The 22,132-nt window shown below is 36.3% G+C and overlaps 4 protein-coding genes across 7 annotated transcripts in view; 2 read left to right on the top strand and 2 right to left on the bottom strand.

Moving 5' to 3' along the window:
- The first annotated feature begins 1,231 nt into the window (after positions 1–1,231).
- Positions 1,232–6,325, top strand: vps26b (VPS26, retromer complex component B). The gene is made up of 7 exons (XM_052616985.1): positions 1,232–1,321; positions 1,448–1,803; positions 1,887–2,043; positions 2,234–2,398; positions 4,809–4,984; positions 5,099–5,241; positions 5,326–6,325. The coding sequence occupies exons 2-7, from the start codon at positions 1,581–1,583 to the stop codon at positions 5,455–5,457; spliced, it is 996 nt and encodes a 331-aa protein (XP_052472945.1). The 5' UTR covers positions 1,232–1,321; positions 1,448–1,580; the 3' UTR covers positions 5,458–6,325.
- Positions 6,326–6,445: 120 nt separating this feature from the next.
- Positions 6,446–9,190, bottom strand: thyn1 (thymocyte nuclear protein 1). The gene is made up of 7 exons (XM_052616987.1): positions 8,908–9,190; positions 8,621–8,817; positions 7,857–7,925; positions 7,253–7,345; positions 7,068–7,163; positions 6,830–6,980; positions 6,446–6,646 (listed from the first exon to the last, which is right to left on the bottom strand). Exons 1-7 carry the CDS (start codon positions 8,954–8,956, stop codon positions 6,600–6,602), a joined length of 702 nt encoding a protein of 233 aa, XP_052472947.1. The 5' UTR covers positions 8,957–9,190; the 3' UTR covers positions 6,446–6,599.
- Positions 9,191–9,236: 46 nt separating this feature from the next.
- On the top strand, positions 9,237–13,659 carry acad8 (acyl-CoA dehydrogenase family, member 8). The gene is made up of 11 exons (XM_052616984.1): positions 9,237–9,410; positions 10,183–10,283; positions 10,369–10,538; positions 10,749–10,858; positions 11,117–11,193; positions 11,265–11,402; positions 11,538–11,673; positions 11,889–11,986; positions 12,087–12,239; positions 12,334–12,436; positions 13,014–13,659. The coding sequence occupies exons 1-11, from the start codon at positions 9,293–9,295 to the stop codon at positions 13,067–13,069; spliced, it is 1,260 nt and encodes a 419-aa protein (XP_052472944.1). The 5' UTR covers positions 9,237–9,292; the 3' UTR covers positions 13,070–13,659.
- Positions 13,660–17,708: 4,049 nt separating this feature from the next.
- LOC128029541 (endothelial cell-selective adhesion molecule) overlaps positions 17,709–22,132 on the bottom strand; it is a 31,465-nt gene continuing 27,041 nt past the window's right edge. For all 4 annotated transcript variants that reach the window (XM_052617379.1, XM_052617380.1, XM_052617381.1 and 1 more), the window contains 3 exons: positions 19,987–20,109; positions 19,361–19,490; positions 17,709–18,736 (listed from right to left, as the gene is read on the bottom strand). In XM_052617379.1, the coding sequence (XP_052473339.1) occupies positions 18,265–18,736; positions 19,361–19,490; positions 19,987–20,109 (725 nt within the window). In that variant the 3' untranslated portion in view covers positions 17,709–18,264. The remainder of the gene's footprint in view (positions 18,737–19,360; positions 19,491–19,986; positions 20,110–22,132) is intronic.

Here is a 22,132-nt window from a genome sequence, read left to right as displayed (position 1 = left end):
ATATGTAATTGGACCATCAAATTTACTTTGGTTTTAAACACTTGCAGTGGAATGAGTTATTAGCTTGACACTGGAATTTCTTTTAGCTTCTTTTTTAATAATTTGACAATATATTAGTCAGACAGGGGCCAGTATATTCCAATATATAAACAAATATAAATTATTAGACAAATTATTCAAAGTGTTTGTTTGCTAAACATTTTATTGTACCTTTTTTATTTAAGGCTCAGTGTTAAACCAACCTTTTCATACTATTGAGTGCCAGGCAGTGGGCAAACAGAATCCAATAAGTGTAGTAAAGCAGTCAATAATAAACTCACACTGTTAAAAATAAAGGACAAAGGTTCTTTATTGGCATCTTTAGATTATTCTTTTCTTTTTCTTTTCTTTTTTATTTCACACTGAGAAGAAAATGGTTATTTTGAGAAATGATTACTGAAAGGCTCTATGGGGAACCCAGAATAGTTTCTCAATTGCATCACTACGAAAACCTCCTTCTGGAACTTTTATTTTCAAGAATGTCGAGGACACTAGGCCACAATGTTTCCAAAAAAAATCTGTATTTTATACTACAAGACAATGAAATACCTGACATTCCAGCTATGGTTAAATGTTCAATGTGTATCCTTAATATTTAATGTTACACTGCAAAAAAAAAAAAAAAAAAAAATTATATATATATATACATATATATATACATATATACAGTATATTCATATAATACTAAAAGAAAAATAAACAATTGAAGTCTTACAAGGATGTTCAGATAGCATATGTTTCACTGTAAAACAAGCTCAAGAATTTTGTGTTAAGAGTCAAATATTGATTAAGATTAGTTTTTGTTTTTTTTTGTATGTTATTATAAGAAAAATTGTCCCATGTTGTCCAGTTATTTTTGTATTATCTGTACTATGTGGTTTGTGTGATTTGAAATCAAAACACATAATAAGAGGTGAAATGCCATCTGAATAGCAGTACCGCCAGGGCATTCGATTCTTAAGGCTACTACACTATTGTACCATCAATAATTAATCCATTACTACATAATGCTTAGATTAAAATATTCTCAGGTACAGTCAAAGGAAGTGACCACGTATGTAAACAATTAATGTGGCCATGTAACTGGTTTTCTTTTATCATTGTCATTTAATAATAAAGAAACACTTCTATTAAACAAGCACCTCGTTATTGTTTCCCAATCTAGGGACTTTTATTATGAAATCAACTGGAACTTTTATTTTGCAATTACACCTGCAGGAATATCCAGGAAGTGCGGGAGTTACTTTATGGGCAAATATCCTTCCCGACTGCTTGTCCTGCTGTAAATTGAGCTACTTTGATTAAATCAAACAGAAATATGCATTATATTTTGGGCATAATATATTGATATTTCCATTTAATCGCTTATATTAAACAATAAAAATAACCTATGCGCTTGTTTTTGAAGGCCACTTGGTAAAAGGTAGCAGAGCGCCCGAGTATCGCAGGGCCACCTGTAGCTGAGCGCAGCAGCAGCAAGCAGCTGTCAATCAGGTGATCTACACTCGTCCAGCAGTGACACTGACACTCGTCCATCAGACATGAGCTTCTTCGGCTTCGGACAGACCGCGGAGATCGACATCGTGTTGAATGACGCCGAGACCAGGAAGAAAGCCGAGCACAAAACCGAGGATGGCAAGAAGGACAAATATTTCCTTTTCTACGACGGTGAGACCGTAAGTGGGAAAGTCAACGTGACTCTCAAGACTCCTGGAAAGAGGCTGGAGCACTACGGCATCAAAATCGAGTTTGTCGGACAGATTGGTGAGTTTATCCGTCTGGGAACAGACGTTTAGAAACGGTCCTGGTGTGTTTATGGATAAAGAAACATGTCGTGTGGTTCACAGAGCTGTACTATGACAGAGGGAACCACCATGAGTTCGTGTCGTTAGTGAAGGATCTCGCTCGACCTGGTGAGCTCACACAGTCCCAGACCTTTGACTTTGAGTTCACCCATGTGGAAAAGCCCTATGAATCTTACACTGGCCAGAATGTCAAACTAAGGTAAATCTACCAATTGCTTCACGGTTACTGCTCTATCAGAAACCACGGGGTCAGTCTCAGACACTGAACACACAACATCACTGGAGATATACTGTCATACACAAGAATATGGCACTGTGAATCATATATGAACAGTGTGTAAAATGTCCTGTTGGTAAGTTCTGGAGATTCACGATTCTGATCTGTTTAGATACTTTCTGCGAGCGACAGTCAGCAGAAGGCTGAATGATATCAGTAAGGAGATGGATATCGTCGTGCAGACGCTGTGCACATATCCAGAGCTCAACTCCTCCATCAAGATGGAAGTTGGCATTGAAGATTGTCTCCATATTGAGTTTGAATACAACAAATCCAAGTGAGTGTGCATGCTGAAACATAAACATGAGATAAAATGTTGGACACAATTAACGCAAAAAAATAAAGTATTTTATATTATATTTTATAACGTGCCATGAAAATAATCCCCTTTTTTTTTAAACACAATCATATATATATATATATATATTAGTGCTGTCAATCGATTAAAAAAAATTAACTAATTAATCGCACAATTTTTTAAAATTAATCGCGATTAATCGCGATTAATCGCAATTAAAAGACTGAAACTTTTTGGATATGTAAATGTAAAATGTAAATAATTAATGTAATCTCAAGACAAAGAAACTATTTAAATTCAAAATATGATTGTTTATTGGAATTTTTGTTTAACTAAACCATCAATATCCTCCAAATTAACTGTTGGCTTGAAAGCCATATTTATTACAGAAATAAAAACACAGGCATGTAAGTACCATTTGAATTTCAAAACAATCAATGCCAATAAAAAACAAAAATGATTTCCATGTTGAATTCTAAGTGGACTGCAAAAAAATTCCAAAGTATAGTCATTGCCAGTGCTTTAAGTGGGCCGGTATGCACTGGTACCGCCACTTCCAAATATAGCTCTTGAGCGTACCGCCACCTCTCCGTGCGCCCAGAACGTGCTTGTAGCGTACCGGTACGCTCATTTGGACATCTGTTTTAATAGAGGTTTTAATCTTTTACCTGCACTGCCGATTTTCAGAGCGCCCTTCACAATGCAAGCTTCCTAATTCATCCCACCCAGAGCAGAAACTACATTACCCATTCACCCTTAAGTTATACAAGTGAATAGCGCATGTGTCGCTTTTCCCACTGTTAAGTGTCAACAACTCAACGTGGCCGGAGAAGGTGTGTGAAACTCGTTGTGAGTTATACTAAAGCAAAATCTTGAGTATTTATTGTCTGATAAACATTAAAAACTGTCTGCGGAGGTTGAGTCGTCCTGCAGCCCCCGCTGGCTGCTCATTGGCTGCAGCATCTTTTTTCTAAGTTCTAAAAAAATACCGTAGACGGCAAGGCACAAATTTAGATATTCATTTATCTAATTAATCTATAGCCTATGCACAAAGAGAATATGATCTTTTTGTCCCCTTTTTGTTTTAAAGCTTGATGAAGAGAGAGAGCGCAAGTTGCTGCAGCTGCGAGGAGGACAGTGATGCACGCGCACAGGAGTGATTGACAGTTCACGGCACTGTGTACAAAAAATACTCCGCTACACAATTATTTTGTTATTTCGTTTAAGCTTATTAACGTTAGCGTTACAGAAAGGTCTGATTAACGCACTGTTACAGTCATTGTTTTTTTTTTTTAAACAATGACATTTGAGTTCATGATTTTAATGTTGCTGTTTCTTGTGGCAGACTGAATGAAGAGTAATGTTTCTTGTGGCAGACTGAAGAGTAATCCAGCAGAGTTTTATACTGAAACTTTCCGTCTAAAAGTCCTTCCTTGGTCTTATCCATATTTCTTTGCACGTTGAACACACATAGGCCACAACTGGAAATAAAAAAAACTGCAACTGCGTTAATTGCGTTATTTTTTTTTAACGCGTTAAATATTTCAAATTAATCGAATGCGTTAACGCGCTAATTTTGACAGCACTAATATATATATATATATATATATATATATATATATATATATATATATATATATATATATATATATAGATATGGAATGGTTTTATATTTGTATAATTACTTGGTAAAAAAAAATATATATGCTTTTTATTTTGTAAAGAGATGTGAGTGTGTTTATAGATAAATAAATAAATACATGCTCGTAAAATGTGCTTAACCTGTTAACTGTCATTCACGTTTTTGAAGATAGACTTGAATGTGCATGATACAAACCTAAATTTTTATAATTCATGACTGAAAACATTTTGTAACATGATTTTGATGTGCCATTTACATGGTAATGCAATGTCTGATTTTAAAATGGGTTTTAAAGGATGAATTTTGAGATTTTATGTTTTCAAGTGATATATAACTTCTGATGATTTCTAAAATGTGATAGAGGAAAAGGCAACGAGGAAGTCTTTTTTTTAAACAAAGGTCAAAGCTCCTTTTGTAATGTAGATTTCTGAGGGTGCACTCTTGTCATAAATTAATCTATTACTTTTCCTACATAATTTTTAACAAAAAATATTGGTAACATATATATTTGGGAGTCTTAGACCTTTCCAACGATATTTAGTTTGTCAAGATTAGATTAGATTTGATTGTAATATAGTATAGTCAACGTAGGCGTCCCGTATACGGGACGGGGTGACAATTAACAGGTTTAATAAAATTGCAAACAAAATATGTAAATATGTATATTTTGTTAAATGTCAAAATGCATAAATAGTCCTAAAATGGGATGTTTTTTATTCACAATATAATTTCTTGTGTCCTGTTTAGATACCATCTGAGGGATGTTATCGTAGGAAAGATTTACTTCCTCCTCGTGAGGATAAAGATCAAACACATGGAAATCAATATAATAAAACGGGAAACGACTGGAACTGGACCCAGTGTGTACCATGAAAATGACACCATTGCCAAATATGAGATCATGGATGGGGCACCTGTGAGAGGTCAAGATAAACCTTGATGTTGCACAGTCTCCACTCTACACGTTTCACTTTAGTTATTAAAATGCATTATTTCCATATACACTGATGTTATGGTTTTGCTCTTATTATTTTCAGGCGAGTCGATCCCCATTCGCTTGTTTCTCGCTGGATATGAGTTGACGCCCACCATGAGGGACATCAACAAGAAGTTCTCTGTGCGTTACTACCTGAACCTAGTCCTTATAGATGAAGAAGAGCGACGCTACTTCAAACAACAGGTCCGGTATTCAACGTATAATGTAACAGATTACTTCCCTCCGTCCTGAAGTCAGAGTAAAACACACTGCTGTTCATCTCAACAGGAGATCACACTCTGGAGGAAAGGAGATATTGTGAGGAGAAGTATGTCCCAGCAGGCCAGCATTGCTGCCCAGAGATTTGAAGGATCAAACTCTGAAACTGCATCCGCACAAGCCAAAGAGGAGAGTAACTAGACGCTTTATGTTCCTTCAATGAACCTTGTTACATCTAAATCTCCAAGGGATCAATGTTGGCAAGTGATTTTTGTCGAAAAAGTGAAATCACCACTTCTCGCGATCAAAAATGAGAATCGAGCTTAAATGTGTATAGATTACAAAATATTTTTTTATTTCTCTTTCCAATACTGTGTACATTTCCATTATATTATAGTGGCCAAAGGTTTTAAAATGCTAGAAACAGCTCTTTTCATCAATATGGGTTTGATTTGCGCTTCATGAAGCTGTAAGCATCAATAAATTCCTCTTGTTATGCTCAAATTTTACTCAAGTCCAGTACACTGAAAAGTCAGAATCTAGCTTCTATACTTTGTCTTGTTTAATGAGCCAAGAATGAGATTTAATGTGATCTTTTGTGTTATAAATGTAGCACTTCATAGAGCTCTGCACAGTATTATTTCATCATTTAGGGGATTTCAAATGAAGGCCTCTACAGAAATGCCTAATAAGGGAACTACTAACTTACTTTTCATTCATATTTTTATCATTAACTTTTTTCTTTTGATCTGGTGTCTTATTGTTTATTTCCTATTAAGTATCATTGGCAACACAAGGTTCCAGTATTCTCAAGAGTACAGTTAAACGCTGGAATACAGAAAATCCTTTTTGTGATTGTTTGCGACTCATTTTTAAGGTGAATTTTCCACTCTTACATGTGTGTGTCATTGTATTATATACAAAAATATATACAACATATTTGTTTGAATAGCTTATTAGCTGTTCAAGTGATATGAGGTATGAATATTAACAGCCATGCAATCGTGAAAACTTCTGCAAAAGGCTCATTTAATCTGCCTTATTGTAATAAAATTGACTAACCTCTGGATTCATGTTGATTTCCTTTTTTCTTCAAAATAAAAAAATAACCGGTGAGAACTGACTTCTCGTGGCTATAGAGAAATCTGGTATTATTGAGTGGTATGATGGAGTCAGAAGCACAGACGTATTTTATTAACAAAAACATTTTAATGATTTAATATCACTTTTTTATTTCAAGTTTACATGAGTATAGATTACATAAAGAAAAGACTGACTACATATCATTTAAAGTGAGAGAGAATCATTATACGATGAGATGAAATCGACTTTTATGGTGATTTTCATATTGGATCTTCATTCTCCAAACTCAGGACGAAGTCAAATTCCTCTGAAAACAAGAAAAAATAACATGTTATTAAAAACAAATCCATACAGTTGATTTTATTTAACAATTGTTATTTAAGAATAAATATATTTTATATGTATAATCACATTTTAAATATTGAAATATTGCTACAGTACATGAACATGAGGATATATTTTATTTACATGTGTATTAAATATGACAAACCTGCAGTAAGGGGCTGAACTGAGAGCCTGGCCCTGGTGAATAGGGCCATATCTTTCAAGGCTCCACCTTTAGCTTTGTGCTGCAAGTGATATTTCTTCAGCTCAGCCAGAGGGATGAAACGCTTGGTCATCCTTTCAAACTGAACATCCACCTGAACAAAGTGAATCTGCGGTCAGTTCTGATGGCAAAACTAGAAAGTTATCATCATGAACCTTTTCGGGGTTGTGTAAAGACACACCATACTCCATTTAGGGTTGTCTGCTTTGCTGGAGGGATCATAATGCACGTCCTTCTTGTCAAATTGTGTATGGTCCACATAAGCCTCCTTTACGATCTGTAACCGCAATGAAAATCCTTCTCACTGCTGTTATGCATGAGGTAAAAACGTTCAGGTGTTAAGCTTCTACTGTGCACCCTCCTCACCTTCATGAGGCCAGCGATACCTGGCTCTTTGCAGTTACTGTGGTAAAAGAAAGCCTGCTGGCCCTCCTTCATATCTCTCATGAAATTACGTGCCTGAGGAGAAAATCTCAAGTGTGAGTATTAGTGAATGTTCTCCATGTGCTTCTTGATAAATATAACGAACAATCATAAGCCCCTTTCACGCATACAGTCTTTACTGGTAAATTAGCGTTCAGAGATCACGTGTGAGCAGGAGCGGTAAATCCCTTCGGACAATTCAAGTTGTAACATTATCAGTAAATTACCGGTAATGTGCTCTGTGTGAGTGCAGAACGAGATTACAGGTATGAGCTTGTACAAGATCAGAACGCGCTGATGTAAAATATCTATTCTGGCCAAATCATTACGTACTGATGCGGATGATAAATTTGCTCTGCACTGTTTATGGAAGAAATGTCTAAAGTGTGTGAAACTGATATGTGAATGGTGCTTTACCGGTAAAAAGACAAAACGTTGTTGCCTGTGTGATGAATGGAACATTTTTGTATTTACCGGTAAAGTCTGTACTTACGGTAATTTTACGGCAATTTGTTGGTATTACCGTGTGAAAGGTGCTATAGTCTACCTGATAATTCCTCACTCCATCCCAGCATCCCGTCTGACTGGGAAGGGCTTTTAGGTCCTCGATTCCAAACTGCAGTTGGAGGATGACAAAATATTATCATATCATATAGCATCACTTCACATTTAAGTTATTAATCGGGATAATTAGGTTTACTTTCACCTAATGACAACATTTAAAAATCAATAAAAAAGCTCCAGTATTATTGAACTTTTTCCTCATATGAAAATTTAAAAATCACGCCTTAGTAAATCATCATTATGAAGTGAAAGCTGTAACTGTGGAATAAATAAAAAGAAAACTAAATTATGAGATACTAAGTCATAATTGTCAAAATTATGAGGCATTATATCATAATTTAGATAAACATGAGTTATAATTATGACATAAAATGTCATGAATATGAGACACTAGTTCATAATTATGAAATTTATAATAAAGTTATAATGAGATAAAGTTTAAATTACCACATACTATGTTATGAGGTAAAAAGCAGACAGTTTAAGTAAATTCACCTTTATTTCTATAGTGTCTTATACAATATTGATTGTGTCAAAGCAGCTTTACAGTGTCATAAATGTGACTTTTTATGTTATAATTTTGATTTATGGAATCAGGTATTTTTTTATTCATGAGGTGTAAATAGGCTTCCATATCCCACTTTGTTGTAGTTCTCTGTGATGTTGCATTTTTGCAGCAGTTAAACTTTTGCATGTAAACAAACAAACAAACAAACAAAAAGCCTGGACACACACACGAGAGTTTACCTTCACGTCCACTCCATTTTCAATGCGACTCTCAGGTTCAGACTTCATGAGCCAGTGGCTGTAAGATGATTTGCACGCGTCATCATTTTTATTTTTCTCCACATCACTTTTTACTGCTGCTGCCCTGTTTCTTTTGCCAGTTTTGAGTTGTACATCATCATCAGACCCCTCACAGTGCTGGGCGTCTGCTAAAACAGCTAAAACAAGAAGCAGTTCATTATTTAAAGAGATGACTTGTTTCGCATGAAACTAAAAAAAGTGACCCTTTTAATACACAGATTACATACGTTGTTTAGTGGATTTGGCGCTGCTTCGTGTTCTTTTCTTGGGTGGCATGTTTCACGGGAAATGGGAGCAAATGTTTCTAGAAGCCTTCGTTATAAAACAGCGCCCGGGCAGATCGCATGCGGTCTGGAGGATGATCATAACTGGATTTAATCTGCATTTATTTAAAACCCAACCACCGAATGTGGGGTGTATACAAATAAGAGCATTTATAATTATTACAACTGCTTCCAATTTAAATTCAATATGTTCATGCGGTATAAGAATAGCTAAAGCTGCGTTGATTCAGTGCATTTATGATTCACATGAGGGTTGTCAAGTCCTGACTGTGTAGAACTACATTACCCATATTCCCCGCGGTGTGACTGGACGCGTCACTGAATCAACATGGCGGTGGTTAGGGCACTCGCTAGAGGTGTCCGATTGGGTTCAAATAGCATCGGTAGAAATCGCAGTTTAATATTTAACAGTGTACAGAGACGAGGAATAGCAGCTTGCATTGATCGTAAGTCAAATTATTATATATTAAAGACCGTGGTGGTGATAATAATAGTATTGTTGCTTGAGAAATAACGACAAGCAAGCAGTCAGTCACTAATGACTAACGTTACTAGAGTGAATGTATGTTTCAAATGCTATTGCTTCAGTAAAGTTAGTGTAGATCTAATGTAGACTTTAATTAATGTGTATCTTATTCGATAATATGTTTTTCGGTGTAAAAATTTATGATTTTAAATATGTAATCTTTGAGGAAATGGAGCCAGACTCAGACCATGTTACACAATGAAAGTTTGGTGTCATTGTTAAAAAGGAATTGTATTAAGAATAAAATTTGAATTGCATTTGAGTTATACAATAATATGTCATTTTAACCTTACGTTTTTTGTTTAGTAAACTCCGTTGGCTGTTCCTGGAGTTTCAAAGTCGAACGTTTAATTAATTTATTCTTTTTTAATGTATATACACGTTGTTTATTTATATTTAATTATACAATCTTACATTTTAACAACGTAAATTTAAGCATGTTCGTGCTTCTTCTAATGTTATTGGTTGGACTTTAATGAGCTCAACCAATCATATTTGGGGGTGTGCGTCGAGTGAAGGTGATTGGACAATAACAGACGCCGTTTCCTTTGATCCTCGTTGGTCATAGATCTCATTACTACAGATACCGATACTGCAAATAAAAAAAATATATTTATTTATTAGTTAGTAACTAATATATAACAGATATATAATAGACAAACTTAAATACATTTATGCATATATTTCCACAGCCTCCATAGGACTCACAGATGAGCAGAAAGAGTTTCAGAAGGTGGCCTTTGACTTTGCTGCCAACGAGATGGCTCCACATATGGCAGAATGGGACCTAAAGGTAATGTGAACAGCTGAAAAACAAATCGCTTATTGTTTAGATTTCATTCTGAGACATTTATCTGCATTAATATCGTCACTGGTAGGAAATTTTCCCGGTGGAGGCCATGAGGAAAGCCGCCCAGCTGGGGTTTGGTGGGATTTACGTGAACCCTGATGTTGGGGGGTCGGGACTCTCTCGTCTGGACACCTCTATCATATTTGAGGCTTTATCCACAGGCTGTGTCAGCACTACTGCATACATCAGTATTCACAAGTGAGTCTCCTCTGCCATCTACACTTCATAATTGCCCCTAGTAGCTTACTTATAAAATACTTTAAAGTTGTTGCTGCATTGATATAATACATACAGTTGCACTACATTATTTTTTTTTTAATGAAACTTAGTATATGTGCTTGCATATTGTTTCCATTCTTCATGATTTGTTGGGTTTTACATGGTGTTTAATGGTTGTGTTGGACACAGCATGTGTGCCTGGATGATAGACACATTCGGAAACAATGAGCAAAGGGAGAAATTCTGTCCTGATCTCTGCTCTATGCAGAAGTTTGCTTCATACTGTCTCACAGAACCAGGTAAGTCCAAGATCACACTTTGTGGGATATATCAGTGTCGCTTCATTAACTAAAAGTATTTAATTATGAATAAAATAAAAAAATAAACAAAAATATCTAGTAAAAATGACAGAAACATAATTACTAAATGTGTGTTGAGATATATATATATATATAGAGAGAGTGAAAGAGCATTTAATATTTGACAACATATTTTAATTTTACACTTACAATGTTTTCATAGTTTTAATAATTTATTTTTTAATTCCATAACCTCAGGTAGCGGAAGTGATGCCGCTTCGCTTCTAACCAGCGCTAAGCTCCAAGGAGATCATTATATCCTGAATGGCTCCAAGGTACCTTGAGAAGTGATTGAGACATAGACACGAATCTCCATGCAGCTTCCCAACAGTTTCTGATGTTTCAGGCGTTCATCAGCGGAGGTGGAGACACAGATGTTTATGTGGTCATGTGCAGGACCGGTGGGAAGGGACCTAAGGGCATCTCCTGCCTGGTGCTTGAAAAAGGAACCCCGGGACTCAGCTTTGGCAAAAAAGAGAAGAAGGTAATGAACGTTGTTGGTATAAGTAGATTATTTAGGACAGGAACACAGTTTTTTTTTAAGAGTGGTAAAGATTCTCCAGTAGGTGGCAGGATTGAGTTATATCATCACTGCTGTGATTTACTATACATCTTTCAGGTAGGTTGGAACTCGCAGCCAACCCGAGCCGTGATATTTGAGGACTGCGCTGTCCCAGTGACCAATCGGCTTGGAGCAGAGGGGGAGGGCTTCACCATTGCCATGAAAGGCCTAAATGGAGGCAGAATTAATATTGGTGAATTGTTTCATAACTTTGATTTGAAACCTTTTTGATAACCATTTCATTTTGACAGATTTGTGTTCTGGTCATTTTAAAATGATCCAAGAAAGCTTGAATCTAATATTTGGTTATAATGCAGCATAATGGTGAGATTTACAAGCAATTTTCTCACCAGGTTAGGTAAATGATTTTCAGAACAGTAGTTCATGCTAGTTGTTTTGTACCCACAGCTTCTTGCTCTCTTGGAGCAGCACACGCATCTGTGATTCTGGCCCGAGATCACATGTGTGTGCGGAAACAGTTTGGAGAAGCACTATCAAACAGCCAGGTACCAGCCGAACTGTCCATCACTGATCTCTCTGTTAGGGTTCAGTTGGATGTCCATGTTTAATCAGGAATAGGAAGTGATTATTGATGCCTGTGTTCAGTTCCTGCAGTTTAAGCTGGCTGAGATGGCCACTAAGCTGGTAGCATCTCGACTGCTGGTGCGTCAGGCGGCGGTGGCTCTGCAGGAGGGACGACCAGACGCCGTCTCACTCTGCTCAATGGCCAAACTCTTCGTGACAGATGAATGTTTTTCAGTAGGTGTATATACACATTGCTCCGTCGGATCGTGATGACCTGTTTAATGTTGTTCCATAAACACATTAAGGTTTTCGTGATCATCTCTTTCAGATATGTAACCAGGCCTTACAGATACATGGAGGTTATGGTTACCTAAAGGACTATGCAGTGCAGCAGTACGTCAGAGACATTAGAGTACATCAGATATTGGAGGGTAATGATTTTTTTGTCTCATACTTGTCTCTGAAATGCAGTGGTTTTCAAAACTGTCCCAGTGTCTCTCATATAAAACACGATTCAACTCATCAGCTCAGCATAGAAATTAAGGTTTGATAACTTTGATCAATTTCCGTATTTATTCCCTATTTATTGAAGGGCATAGATAAATATAGCATTTATTATGATGGGTCTATGTGAAGATTGTTTTAAATTCACTTACAAAGATGTTTTTTTTTTTTAAGTCAAATAAGTGTTCAAATTGATAGCTAGTTAAATAATATTTGGTGAAAAAAATATATTTCCTTGAGCCATCAGTGACACTCACCTTAAGACATAAAAAAATGCCACTTAACTAATCTAATATATATAAAAAATACATTTGAAGATTGCATGGGAAATATTGCAAATATTGAAGTATGTTTAAAAGCTTTAATCGTAGGGGGGATTAATCGTGATTTAATTTCTATAAAAAAAAAAAGTGATTAATTAGTTGTTGTTTTTTGTAATAGATCTACAGAACTATTAGATTTATATATAATATTTTACTATTAACTATCTTTCTTTTGTTTTAGGTACTAATGAAGTGATGAGGATGATCATTGCGAGAAGTTTGCTCACTGAATCATGATGCTCATGAATGGACTCCTGTATGGGACAAAATGTGTCTTTGTGTCTTCCTTGTCTAAAATATTACTGTCCATCACATGTGACTGTAGAGATCACTGATCTTTCACACTCCAGTTGATTTTGATCCTGAAATGTCAACGGTATTTATGCAGAATGTTCAGAAAGTTTGTGCCTTAGACTTGTGAACCAGTAAATCTAGATGACATACTGAGGAATTTGGTTTTGTTTAGGGTCAAAGTACTGGCAGGTTACAAAACGATGTGGAAAGGGAAACACTGGCTACAACATTAAAATTAAGTATTTACAAAAGTTACTGAAACACTAGTTTAGTTGAAATTATCCCCAAATCTAACAATTTTGTGTACCTATAAAAATCAGAATAATTAAATGTTTAGTATTTACTTTTCTTATCACAGAAAGCTGTCTTTGTGAGATCGATTTCAAAGCACAGAAAATCCAATTACATTGTTTGTGCTTATTATAGAGTGTATTATTCTGATCCTCCTGTTGTTTTTAAAATGACTCTTGCGACTTTAACTGTTGTGTACCCTGTGAAATAAAAAGAAAATAATAAAAAACTGATTAAACTTTTCACGAAGTCAGTTTTGGTTTTACCTGAAAGCTGTGTTTTTGTATGTCTTGTCAACATGCATTTATAATATTCTCCCTAGATAAGAATCACAATGCTATATAATACTAAAAAAGTCTTAATTTCTTTAATCTGACATTATTGTAGAACTAAATGATACGAGTACAAAGGTATGCTTCTAGGTATGTTAAAAATGTACATTATTAAACCAGACGAAACAGATGCAAAAGAAGCATCTGAGGAGGCTTAACAACTGTACTAAAGTGAGACATTCTGAAGTCTGATTGGTCTTCAGTACCCGACTGAATGGATAGTAGGTTCCCTGTATTCTATAGTTGAAGTGGTGAATTGTTTTTCATTTGACTTGTACGTAACTTAAAGAATAAAAATGCTGAACCACATCTAGTTCACAGTGGTTTAAATGCGCACCCATACTCATTTGCATATGTTTTCTAGACATGCTTCTTCCTGTTCCAATTGACAAAGGTGGTCATTACCCCAAACAACAGCGGAACGAGAAAGATTTCTATCAATACTCTGCCAATCACAGCTGCGGTACCTCCATCTAACAACAGAACAGCATGTCAAATGATTCTATTATTCGGTGATGTTAGTAAGAGCTGTGAATGTTGCACTCACAGGTCATTCTGAGGGTTACGCTGCATATATATATATATATATATATATATATATATATATATATATATATATATATATACACACACACATACAGGTGCTGGTCATATAATTAGAATATCATCAAAAAGTTTATTTAACTAATTCCAGTCAAAAAGTAAATCTTGTATATTATATTCATTCATTACACACAGACTGATATATTTCAAATGTTTATTTCTTTTAATTTTGATGATTAGAACTGACAACTGAAAATCCCAAATTCAGTATCTCAGAAAATTAGAATATTGTGAAAAGCATCAATATTGAAGACACCTGGTGCCACACTCTAATCAGCTAGTTAACTCAAAACACCTGCAAAGGCCTTTAAATGGTCTCTCAGTCAAGTTCTGTAGGCTACACAATCATGGGAAGGACTGCTGAATTGACACCTGTCCAAAAGATGACCACTGACACCTTGCACAAGAAAGGCAAGACACAAAAGGTCATTGCAAAATAGTCTGGCTATTCACAGAGCTCTGTGTCCAAGCACATTAATAGAGAGGCGAAGGGAAGGAAAAGATGTGGTAGAAAAAAGTGTACACGCAATAGGGATAAGCGCACCCTGGAGAGGATTGTGAAACAAGACTGTGGGGGCGATTCACAAAGAGTGGACTGCAGCTGGGGTCAGTGCTTCAAGAACCACTACACACAGACATATGCAAGACATGGGTTTCAGCTGTTGCATTCCTTGTGTCAAGCCACTCTTGAACAACAGACAGCATCAGAAGCATCTAAAGACAAAAAGGACTTGACTTCTGCTGAGTGATCCAAAGTTTGTTCTCTGATGAAAGTAAACCTAGCATTTCCTTTGGAAATCAGGGTCCCAGAGGCACACAGTCCACGTTGCTTGAGGTCCAGTATAAAGGTTCCACAGTCAGTGATGGTTTGGGATGCCATGTGATCTGCTGGTGTTGGTCCACTGTGTTTTCTGACATCCAAGGTCAACACAGCCATATATCAGGAAGTTTTAGAGCACTTCATGCTTCCTGCTGCTGAGCAACTTCATGGAGATGCAGATTTTATTTTCCAACAGGACTTGGCACCTGCACACAGTGCAAAAGCTACCAGTACCTGGTTTAAGGACCATGGTATCCCTGTTCTTAATTAGCCAGCAAACTCGCCTGACCTTAACCCCATAGAAAATCTATGGGGTATTGTGAAGAGGAAGATGTGATATGCCAGACCCAATAATGCAGAAGAGTTGAAGGCCACTATCAGAGCAACCTGGGCTCTCATAACACCTGAGCAGTGCCACAGACTGATCGACTCCAAGCCACGCCGCATTGCTGCAGTAATTCAGGCAAAAGGAGCCCCAACTAAGTATTGAGTGCTGTACATGCTCATACCTTCCATTTTCATACTTTTTAGTTGGCCAAGATTTCTAAAAATCCTTTCTTTGTATTGGTCATAAGTAATATTCCAATTTTCTGAGATACTGAATTTTGGATTTTCCTTAGTTGTCAGTTATAATTATCATAATGAAAAGTAATAAACATTTGAAATCAGTTTGTGTGTAATGAATGAATATGTTATACAAGTTTCACTTTTTGAATGGAATTAGTGAAATAAATCAACTTTTGATTTAGAAAAAACTTTGATGATATTCTAATCTTATGACCAGCACCTGTATATTATTATATTTGGGTTCTGTTGAAAACCCATGATGTAAAGGCCATCTTACCTAGCACAGTGAGGTTGATCAGACCTTATCAAATGTCAGACCAGTCGTTCATGTTCGTGACTTCACATATATTCATCAGCCCAGTATCAGATGTTTTGGCACTGATGATCCCGACAGAAGCGATGCCTGACACTGGAGGGTTCTGCACTAGAACCATCCTATCCATTGTAGTACTGCACCTGTGTTAAACAGGATACTGAGGTCAACGGATGTGGTGGTTTATTGTTACTGACTCTGCATACAGCAGTTCTTACCCTTTTGGCTTGGATGGCAGGAGTTCTTGGAGCTGCGTAAGGCCACTCCAGGGTGAAGCCCTCTGAGGCATGTGTATCATACGTGGAGGTCAGCTCAGCTAATGACCCCGACCAGACAAACACTGAGGACATCCCACCTGTCCTGCCATGACCTTACTACATCTGTACAAAGAGAAGAGTTCTGTACTCTTTGACAGTAAAGGCATTTAGAATGGTACAAAATATATTTTTAAATAAATGCTGTTCTTTTAAGTTTTCAGAAAAAAGTATCAGTTTCCACAAAAATATTAAGCAGGATGACTGTTTTCAACTCTTCCGTTGATAATCATTCGACTGATTTCTGAAGGATCATGTGACATTGAAGACTGGAGAAATGACTGATGAAAATTCAGCTTTGTCATTACAGGAATAAATTACATTTTCAAATATATTAAAACAGAAAACAGTTATTTTAAATTGTAATAAGATTTCACTTTCGAAAACATTTTTACAAAATCTTCTTGTTGAGCCCAAACCTTTGAACAGTAGTGTAATAGTTATTATAGAATTACATCTTTATGTACTCATATATTTATTAAACTGAATTTTCTATTAACAAATTATAAACCTTTTCAATTTAATATATAATAAAAACCGCATTTGAAAAAGTTGCCCATTCAACAGCCATATTCAACCAATATTTGTATATTTACTTCTAAAGCAATTTTGGTGCACAAAATATTATCAAGAAAAAACTTTATTTCTTTTATGACCACTAGTTCTACTGTAATATAAAAACTGTAATATCAAATTTAAACAACATTTTACAATACAATTTGGTATTTGTTTAATAAGCAGAACATTATGGTAAGTGATCAAAACAAGTAACACCACTTGAACACTTGAACCTCTCTGAGGCATTTTCCACCTTGAGCCCATTTCGAATCACTGTCCTGTAGAGTTTAGCTCAAACCCCAATTAAACACACCTGAACCAGCTAATCAAGGTCTTACTAGGCATACTAGATTCTTCCAGGCAGGTGTGTTGAGGCAAGTTGGAGCTAAACTCTGCAGGACAGTGGCCCTCCAGGACTGAGAGTTTGCACACCCCTGATATAATGCTTTCAATTCCATAGAATGCCAATTTGAGTGGAAAAGTCCTAATTAAAGAGTAAACAACTTTAAACCTGAATATTCACAATAACATCCAGCATTAACACTAATCTCAAAAAAGATAAAACTTTCCTACCACTATTCAAGTCATTAAACCACAAGGCTATTTTATTCGCACATCATGAACACATGAATGAACAAATGGACACTTCCGTGTAACTTTCATTATCAAATGTTTTACAAATTAAGAGTCCTTCCTGCTCAAGTAAATAAGCATGGCATTTACTTGGATACTGGCATTTATCTCTTTTACACTCTACTACATCATAAGACATTTTAAGACAGCATTTTCATGGGGTTTCATTTTATTTTCTACTTTACAGTCATCACTCAAACTCATCTGAAAGTGGTCCATTTGAAATACTGAAAAACCTGCTCTGCTTCAGAAACCAGCTTGACAGGAAAACTGAGAACTCCTGAGAGAATCGGAGGCACAAGAGGCACAAGAACAGCTTATGCTAAAGATGACTGTCGGTAACGTAACTGAATGTCTAAATAACTGGACAAATCTGAATCCATAAACGCAACTGTTACAAAAATGAATAATGAATAAAACACTGTAAAACTGACAAAATAAATTACAAATACTGTTTTTGGTCAGTGTAACGGTTCGAAAAGACGACGAGTGTTTAGGCATCAAAGCACAAATTAAGCTCATAAAAAAACATGTAATACCTTAAAAAACAAATCAAAGGTGATTTTTTGACATGGAACTACATTTTACTGTATTTATAGTACTTTAATCTGTGTAGAACGTTTGCCAGATTTGTCATTTACCACCACATTTGTCGAAACCCTTCCCCATTTGGCTAGTCGTTAGCACATTACTTGTCTTGAGAGTCGTTACACCAGTGACCCGATGTGGTTCTGGGTGGGCACCATGATGGGCACGGCCCCCATGTGGGACAGGGTGGCAGTGTTTATAGGCATGTTGAGCGGGTGCGGGGTCTGCGGCTGCGGCCCCTCAGTCCTGTGTGTGGAGCAGCTGTTGGGATTGAGGACTGCGGGAGTGTGATGCCGGTGGAGGTGTGTGTGATTTAGTGTGCTGCTGCTGTTGTATCCGGGCAGGCCGTGTAGTGGGTTGCGCTCCCCTGTGCGGAGGCGGGATGTGGTTGTGCTGCCAGAGGTGGTGAGGATGGAGGCGGTGTCCGAGGCACCCGGAGGGTATGGGTAATGGCTGTTTTGGAGTGGATGCTGAGGGTCCTGTGCAGGAGGGCTGGTGGCTATGGAGGACATTGTGCCATTCTTTGATATGATGTCCGATCCTGTGCCGCTTTTAGCCCACGAGACGCGTTTTGGAGCCTGTGCATCTTCCCTTATAGCAATAGAAAGCAGATACTGTAATACACACATCTAATCAGAAGCATTAAAGCTGCAGTAGGTAACTTTTGTAAAAATATATTTTGTACATATTTGTTAAACCTGTCATTATGTCCTGACAGGAGAATATGAGACAGATAATCTGTGAAAAAATCAAGCTCCTCTGGCTCCTCCCAGTGGTCCTATTACCATTTGCAGGAATACCATCGCTCCCGGTAAGAAACAACCAATCAGAGCTGCGGTCCGTAACTTTGTTTGTGTTCAAAATGTAGAAAAATGTATATAATAAGCGAGTACACCATGAATCCATTTTCCAAACCGTGTTTTTAGCTTGTCCTGAATCACTAGGGTGCACCTATAATAAGTGTTTATATTGGGACTATTTTAGATTGCTTCGGGGGAACCGCGGCGGAGTAACCCAGTACCTTTGTGATTCTTCATAGACATAAACAGAGAGAAGTAGCTCCGGCTACAAAGTTCTTCCGCAAGACACAAGCAGTTCTGTTTATTAACCGCTAGAGCGTCAAAAGTTACCTACCGCAGCTTTAAGGTGAATGAAGTACAAAAATTAAGCACAGAGATCCTATTAAAATATTAGAAATAAAAGACAAATGCTCACTTGATCTCATTGGCCATCTCCTCCTCTGTGTCACGGTTTCTCCTCAGGATAAAGATCAGGAATAAAACCAGAGCCATCAGACCCACCACAGAGCCCACCGTGGCCCCAGCGATCACCCAGGCATTGTTAGCTGCAGCCACAACAGGAACAATTCAGTTACAAATATGGGACCCTGAACCACAAGCCCAGTCTTAAGTCGCTGGGGTATATTTGTAGCAATAGCCAGAAACACATTGTATGGGTCAAAATGAAAGATTTTTCTTTTATGCCAAAAATCATTAGGATATTAAGTAAAGATCATGTTCCATGAACATATTTAGTAAATGTCCTACTGTAAATGTACCAAAAATGTATTTTTGATTAGTAATATGCATTGCTAAGACAACTTTTAAGGCAATTGTCTGAGTATTTAAATTTTTTTTTTTTTTTTTTGCACCCGCAGATTCCACATTTTCAAATAGTTGTATCTCGACCAAATAAGTCCTATCCAAACAAACCATACATCAATGGAACGATTTATTCAGCTTTCAGATGATAAATAAATCTCAATTTAAAAAAAAGTGCCACATAATACTGGTTTTGTGGTCCAGCATCAAATGTTGCCTCAGTCTTTGAATGATACTTACGGGTGGAGACCTCTAGATTGATGTGGCAGCTGTCAGTCCCAGCCGTGTTGCTGGCGCGGCAAACATACTTGCCAGACATGCTTCTGGTGAGGTTGCTAAGTCGAAGCGTGCCTTGCCTCTCATCTTAAAATAGAATCAAACATTCATAACTTCAATAGTTTTCTTTTCTTATTTGTCTTTTGGCTGTTGTGACCTATTGAAGCACGTGACTGCTTATTCACAAAAACTGAGTAACTTAGCTCTAAGTTCAGTCTTATGTTAAGTTTGAAAGGTTTAAAAAAAATAAATGAATCTAATTTGTACCTAAAATGCATTTGAAAACAGTAAAGGTAAATCAAGGCATTAAAAAAACATTTATGTAATAGTTTTTATCTTGTAGTTTCAATAAAAAAAATAAAAAAAACAATTTTGCCATACAAGTGCACAAACCTAAAGAAGCTCCTTTATATGAAATGATGGCATAGACAGTAAATAAGAGTATAATCCTTCGAAAATCCCTATTCATGAGAGCACTTTGTCATGACTGACACATATGGGACATATGTGTTAAAGATCTGGCCACAATTATGTTGACAACACTATGCCTATTTTCACTGCGTGATAAGAAGAATGAGAAATGAAAACCATAAAGGCAGAGAACAAACATTATGAGAGTGTTGGCAGAGATGGCAGTCGGACCATCTGCTGCGGTAGCTTCTGTCCACACACAGTGATGAGCAGCCAAACTCAAACTCCTCAGGGACCCCCGTCCGGGCTTTCCAGATTTCACAGGCACTTTTATACTAATGAAGAGTCACTTAAAATGATTGGCTAAATAAAATCAACACTTCAACGGTATGTTTATAAAAACCTTGTTATGATGGCTGCTTCAGTTTGAGCTGCTTCTGCATTGAATGAACTATGAGATACAGGACTGATTTTAGCTCTCTAATAAGACTCACAAACTGTACAGCATCACACGATTCATAATTTCAACAATGGGATGGAGCAAAAAAGATGAAAGGGGTAGGATGATATTTAATATGCTTTTAGACTGATATGCTTGGGATAATGAATGACTCTAATCTCACTGACACACATTGATACAAATGGCTGATTGCTAAAAATGCTTATCAAACTTTAAGCTTGTTGTTGTTTTTTTTGTCCATTTTGCATTTATTTGTTGACTGAGATTTTATGTGGATTGTAAACCTCACTCTTTGAAGGTTAGAGGTGCTGTGCGACTCAATATAATGTATATATGTTGGATGTTTTTCACAGAATGATGATCCAGCACTGTCTTGACTGGAGGAGACGGGGAATGATACGAAAAACATGAGGGACGGGATCAGAAAATAACCCTAGCCAGATTCAAACCATTCCAGGCCACATTTCAAACATATTTCTTTGTATTCATATCATACCATATTTTAACAATGAATGATGTTACAAAGATTATCTTTAAAGACTATGTGGCTTTGAATTAACACCTCAGAATCACGCAAAAGTGAAATTCATTTTTTATTTATCAGCAGCATTGTATTCACAGTGAGCCATTTATTCTTCAAGTAAAAATGTCCCATTACAAGGGCTTACAGATTTTTTAACATTTCTAACTTCATGCGTAAGACGACTTTTAAAAAGAAAACAGAAAGTAGCTTTAAAAAACAATTATGCATCCATTCAAAAGTTTGTAGTCAGTAAAATAAAATAAAAAAATTAAAATTCTGTATTTATTTGCTCAAAAATACAGTAAAAATAGTACAACTGTGAAATTGTATTATGATTTAAAATAAATGTTTTCTATTTAAAAATATTTTAAAATGTAATTTATTACTGTGATGACTTTTCAGCATCGGATTAGCTGCTCAAGAAATATTCCTTATTATTAACATTGTGCTGCATATTATTTTTTTGCTGAAATCATAATACATTTTTTAAGGATTGATGAATTTAAAGTTCAAACAAACAGCATTTATTTGAAATAGAAATGTTTTGTAATATTATATATGCCACTTTTGACCAAATTAATGCATCATTGCTGAATAAAAGTAAAAGTCTTTCAAAAAAAAAATTTTTTTATACTGACCTCAAACTTTTTAATGGTTGTACAAGCAGCTTTATCCTTCCTGTACTCAAGACATGTACAAGAAAACAAGGGTTGAGG

Source organism: Carassius gibelio, chromosome A15 (assembly GCF_023724105.1).
Source record: "Carassius gibelio isolate Cgi1373 ecotype wild population from Czech Republic chromosome A15, carGib1.2-hapl.c, whole genome shotgun sequence".
Classification (NCBI taxonomy): Eukaryota; Metazoa; Chordata; class Actinopteri; order Cypriniformes; family Cyprinidae; genus Carassius; species Carassius gibelio.
The sequence above is the reverse complement of the archived record's forward strand: the minus strand, read 5'-3'. Positions and strand labels throughout refer to the sequence as shown.

Excerpts from the sequence above, each read along its gene's own strand:
- acad8 (XM_052616984.1), top strand. The coding sequence starts at position 9,293 with ATGGCGGTGGTTAGGGCACTCGCTAGAGGTGTCCGATTGGGTTCAAAT. Across the intron at positions 10,859-11,116 it reads ATACTGTCTCACAGAACCAG|GTAGCGGAAGTGATGCCGCT; the intron begins GTAAGTCCAAGA and ends CCATAACCTCAG. Across the intron at positions 12,240-12,333 it reads TGACAGATGAATGTTTTTCA|ATATGTAACCAGGCCTTACA; the intron begins GTAGGTGTATAT and ends CATCTCTTTCAG.
- thyn1 (XM_052616987.1), bottom strand. The coding sequence starts at position 8,956 with ATGCCACCCAAGAAAAGAACACGAAGCAGCGCCAAATCCACTAAACAA. Across the intron at positions 7,346-7,856 it reads ATGGAGTGAGGAATTATCAG|GCACGTAATTTCATGAGAGA; the intron begins GTAGACTATAGC and ends TTTTCTCCTCAG. Across the intron at positions 7,164-7,252 it reads GTATCGCTGGCCTCATGAAG|ATCGTAAAGGAGGCTTATGT; the intron begins GTGAGGAGGGTG and ends TTGCGGTTACAG.
- vps26b (XM_052616985.1), top strand. The coding sequence starts at position 1,581 with ATGAGCTTCTTCGGCTTCGGACAGACCGCGGAGATCGACATCGTGTTG. Across the intron at positions 1,804-1,886 it reads CGAGTTTGTCGGACAGATTG|AGCTGTACTATGACAGAGGG; the intron begins GTGAGTTTATCC and ends TGTGGTTCACAG. Across the intron at positions 5,242-5,325 it reads GACGCTACTTCAAACAACAG|GAGATCACACTCTGGAGGAA; the intron begins GTCCGGTATTCA and ends TCATCTCAACAG.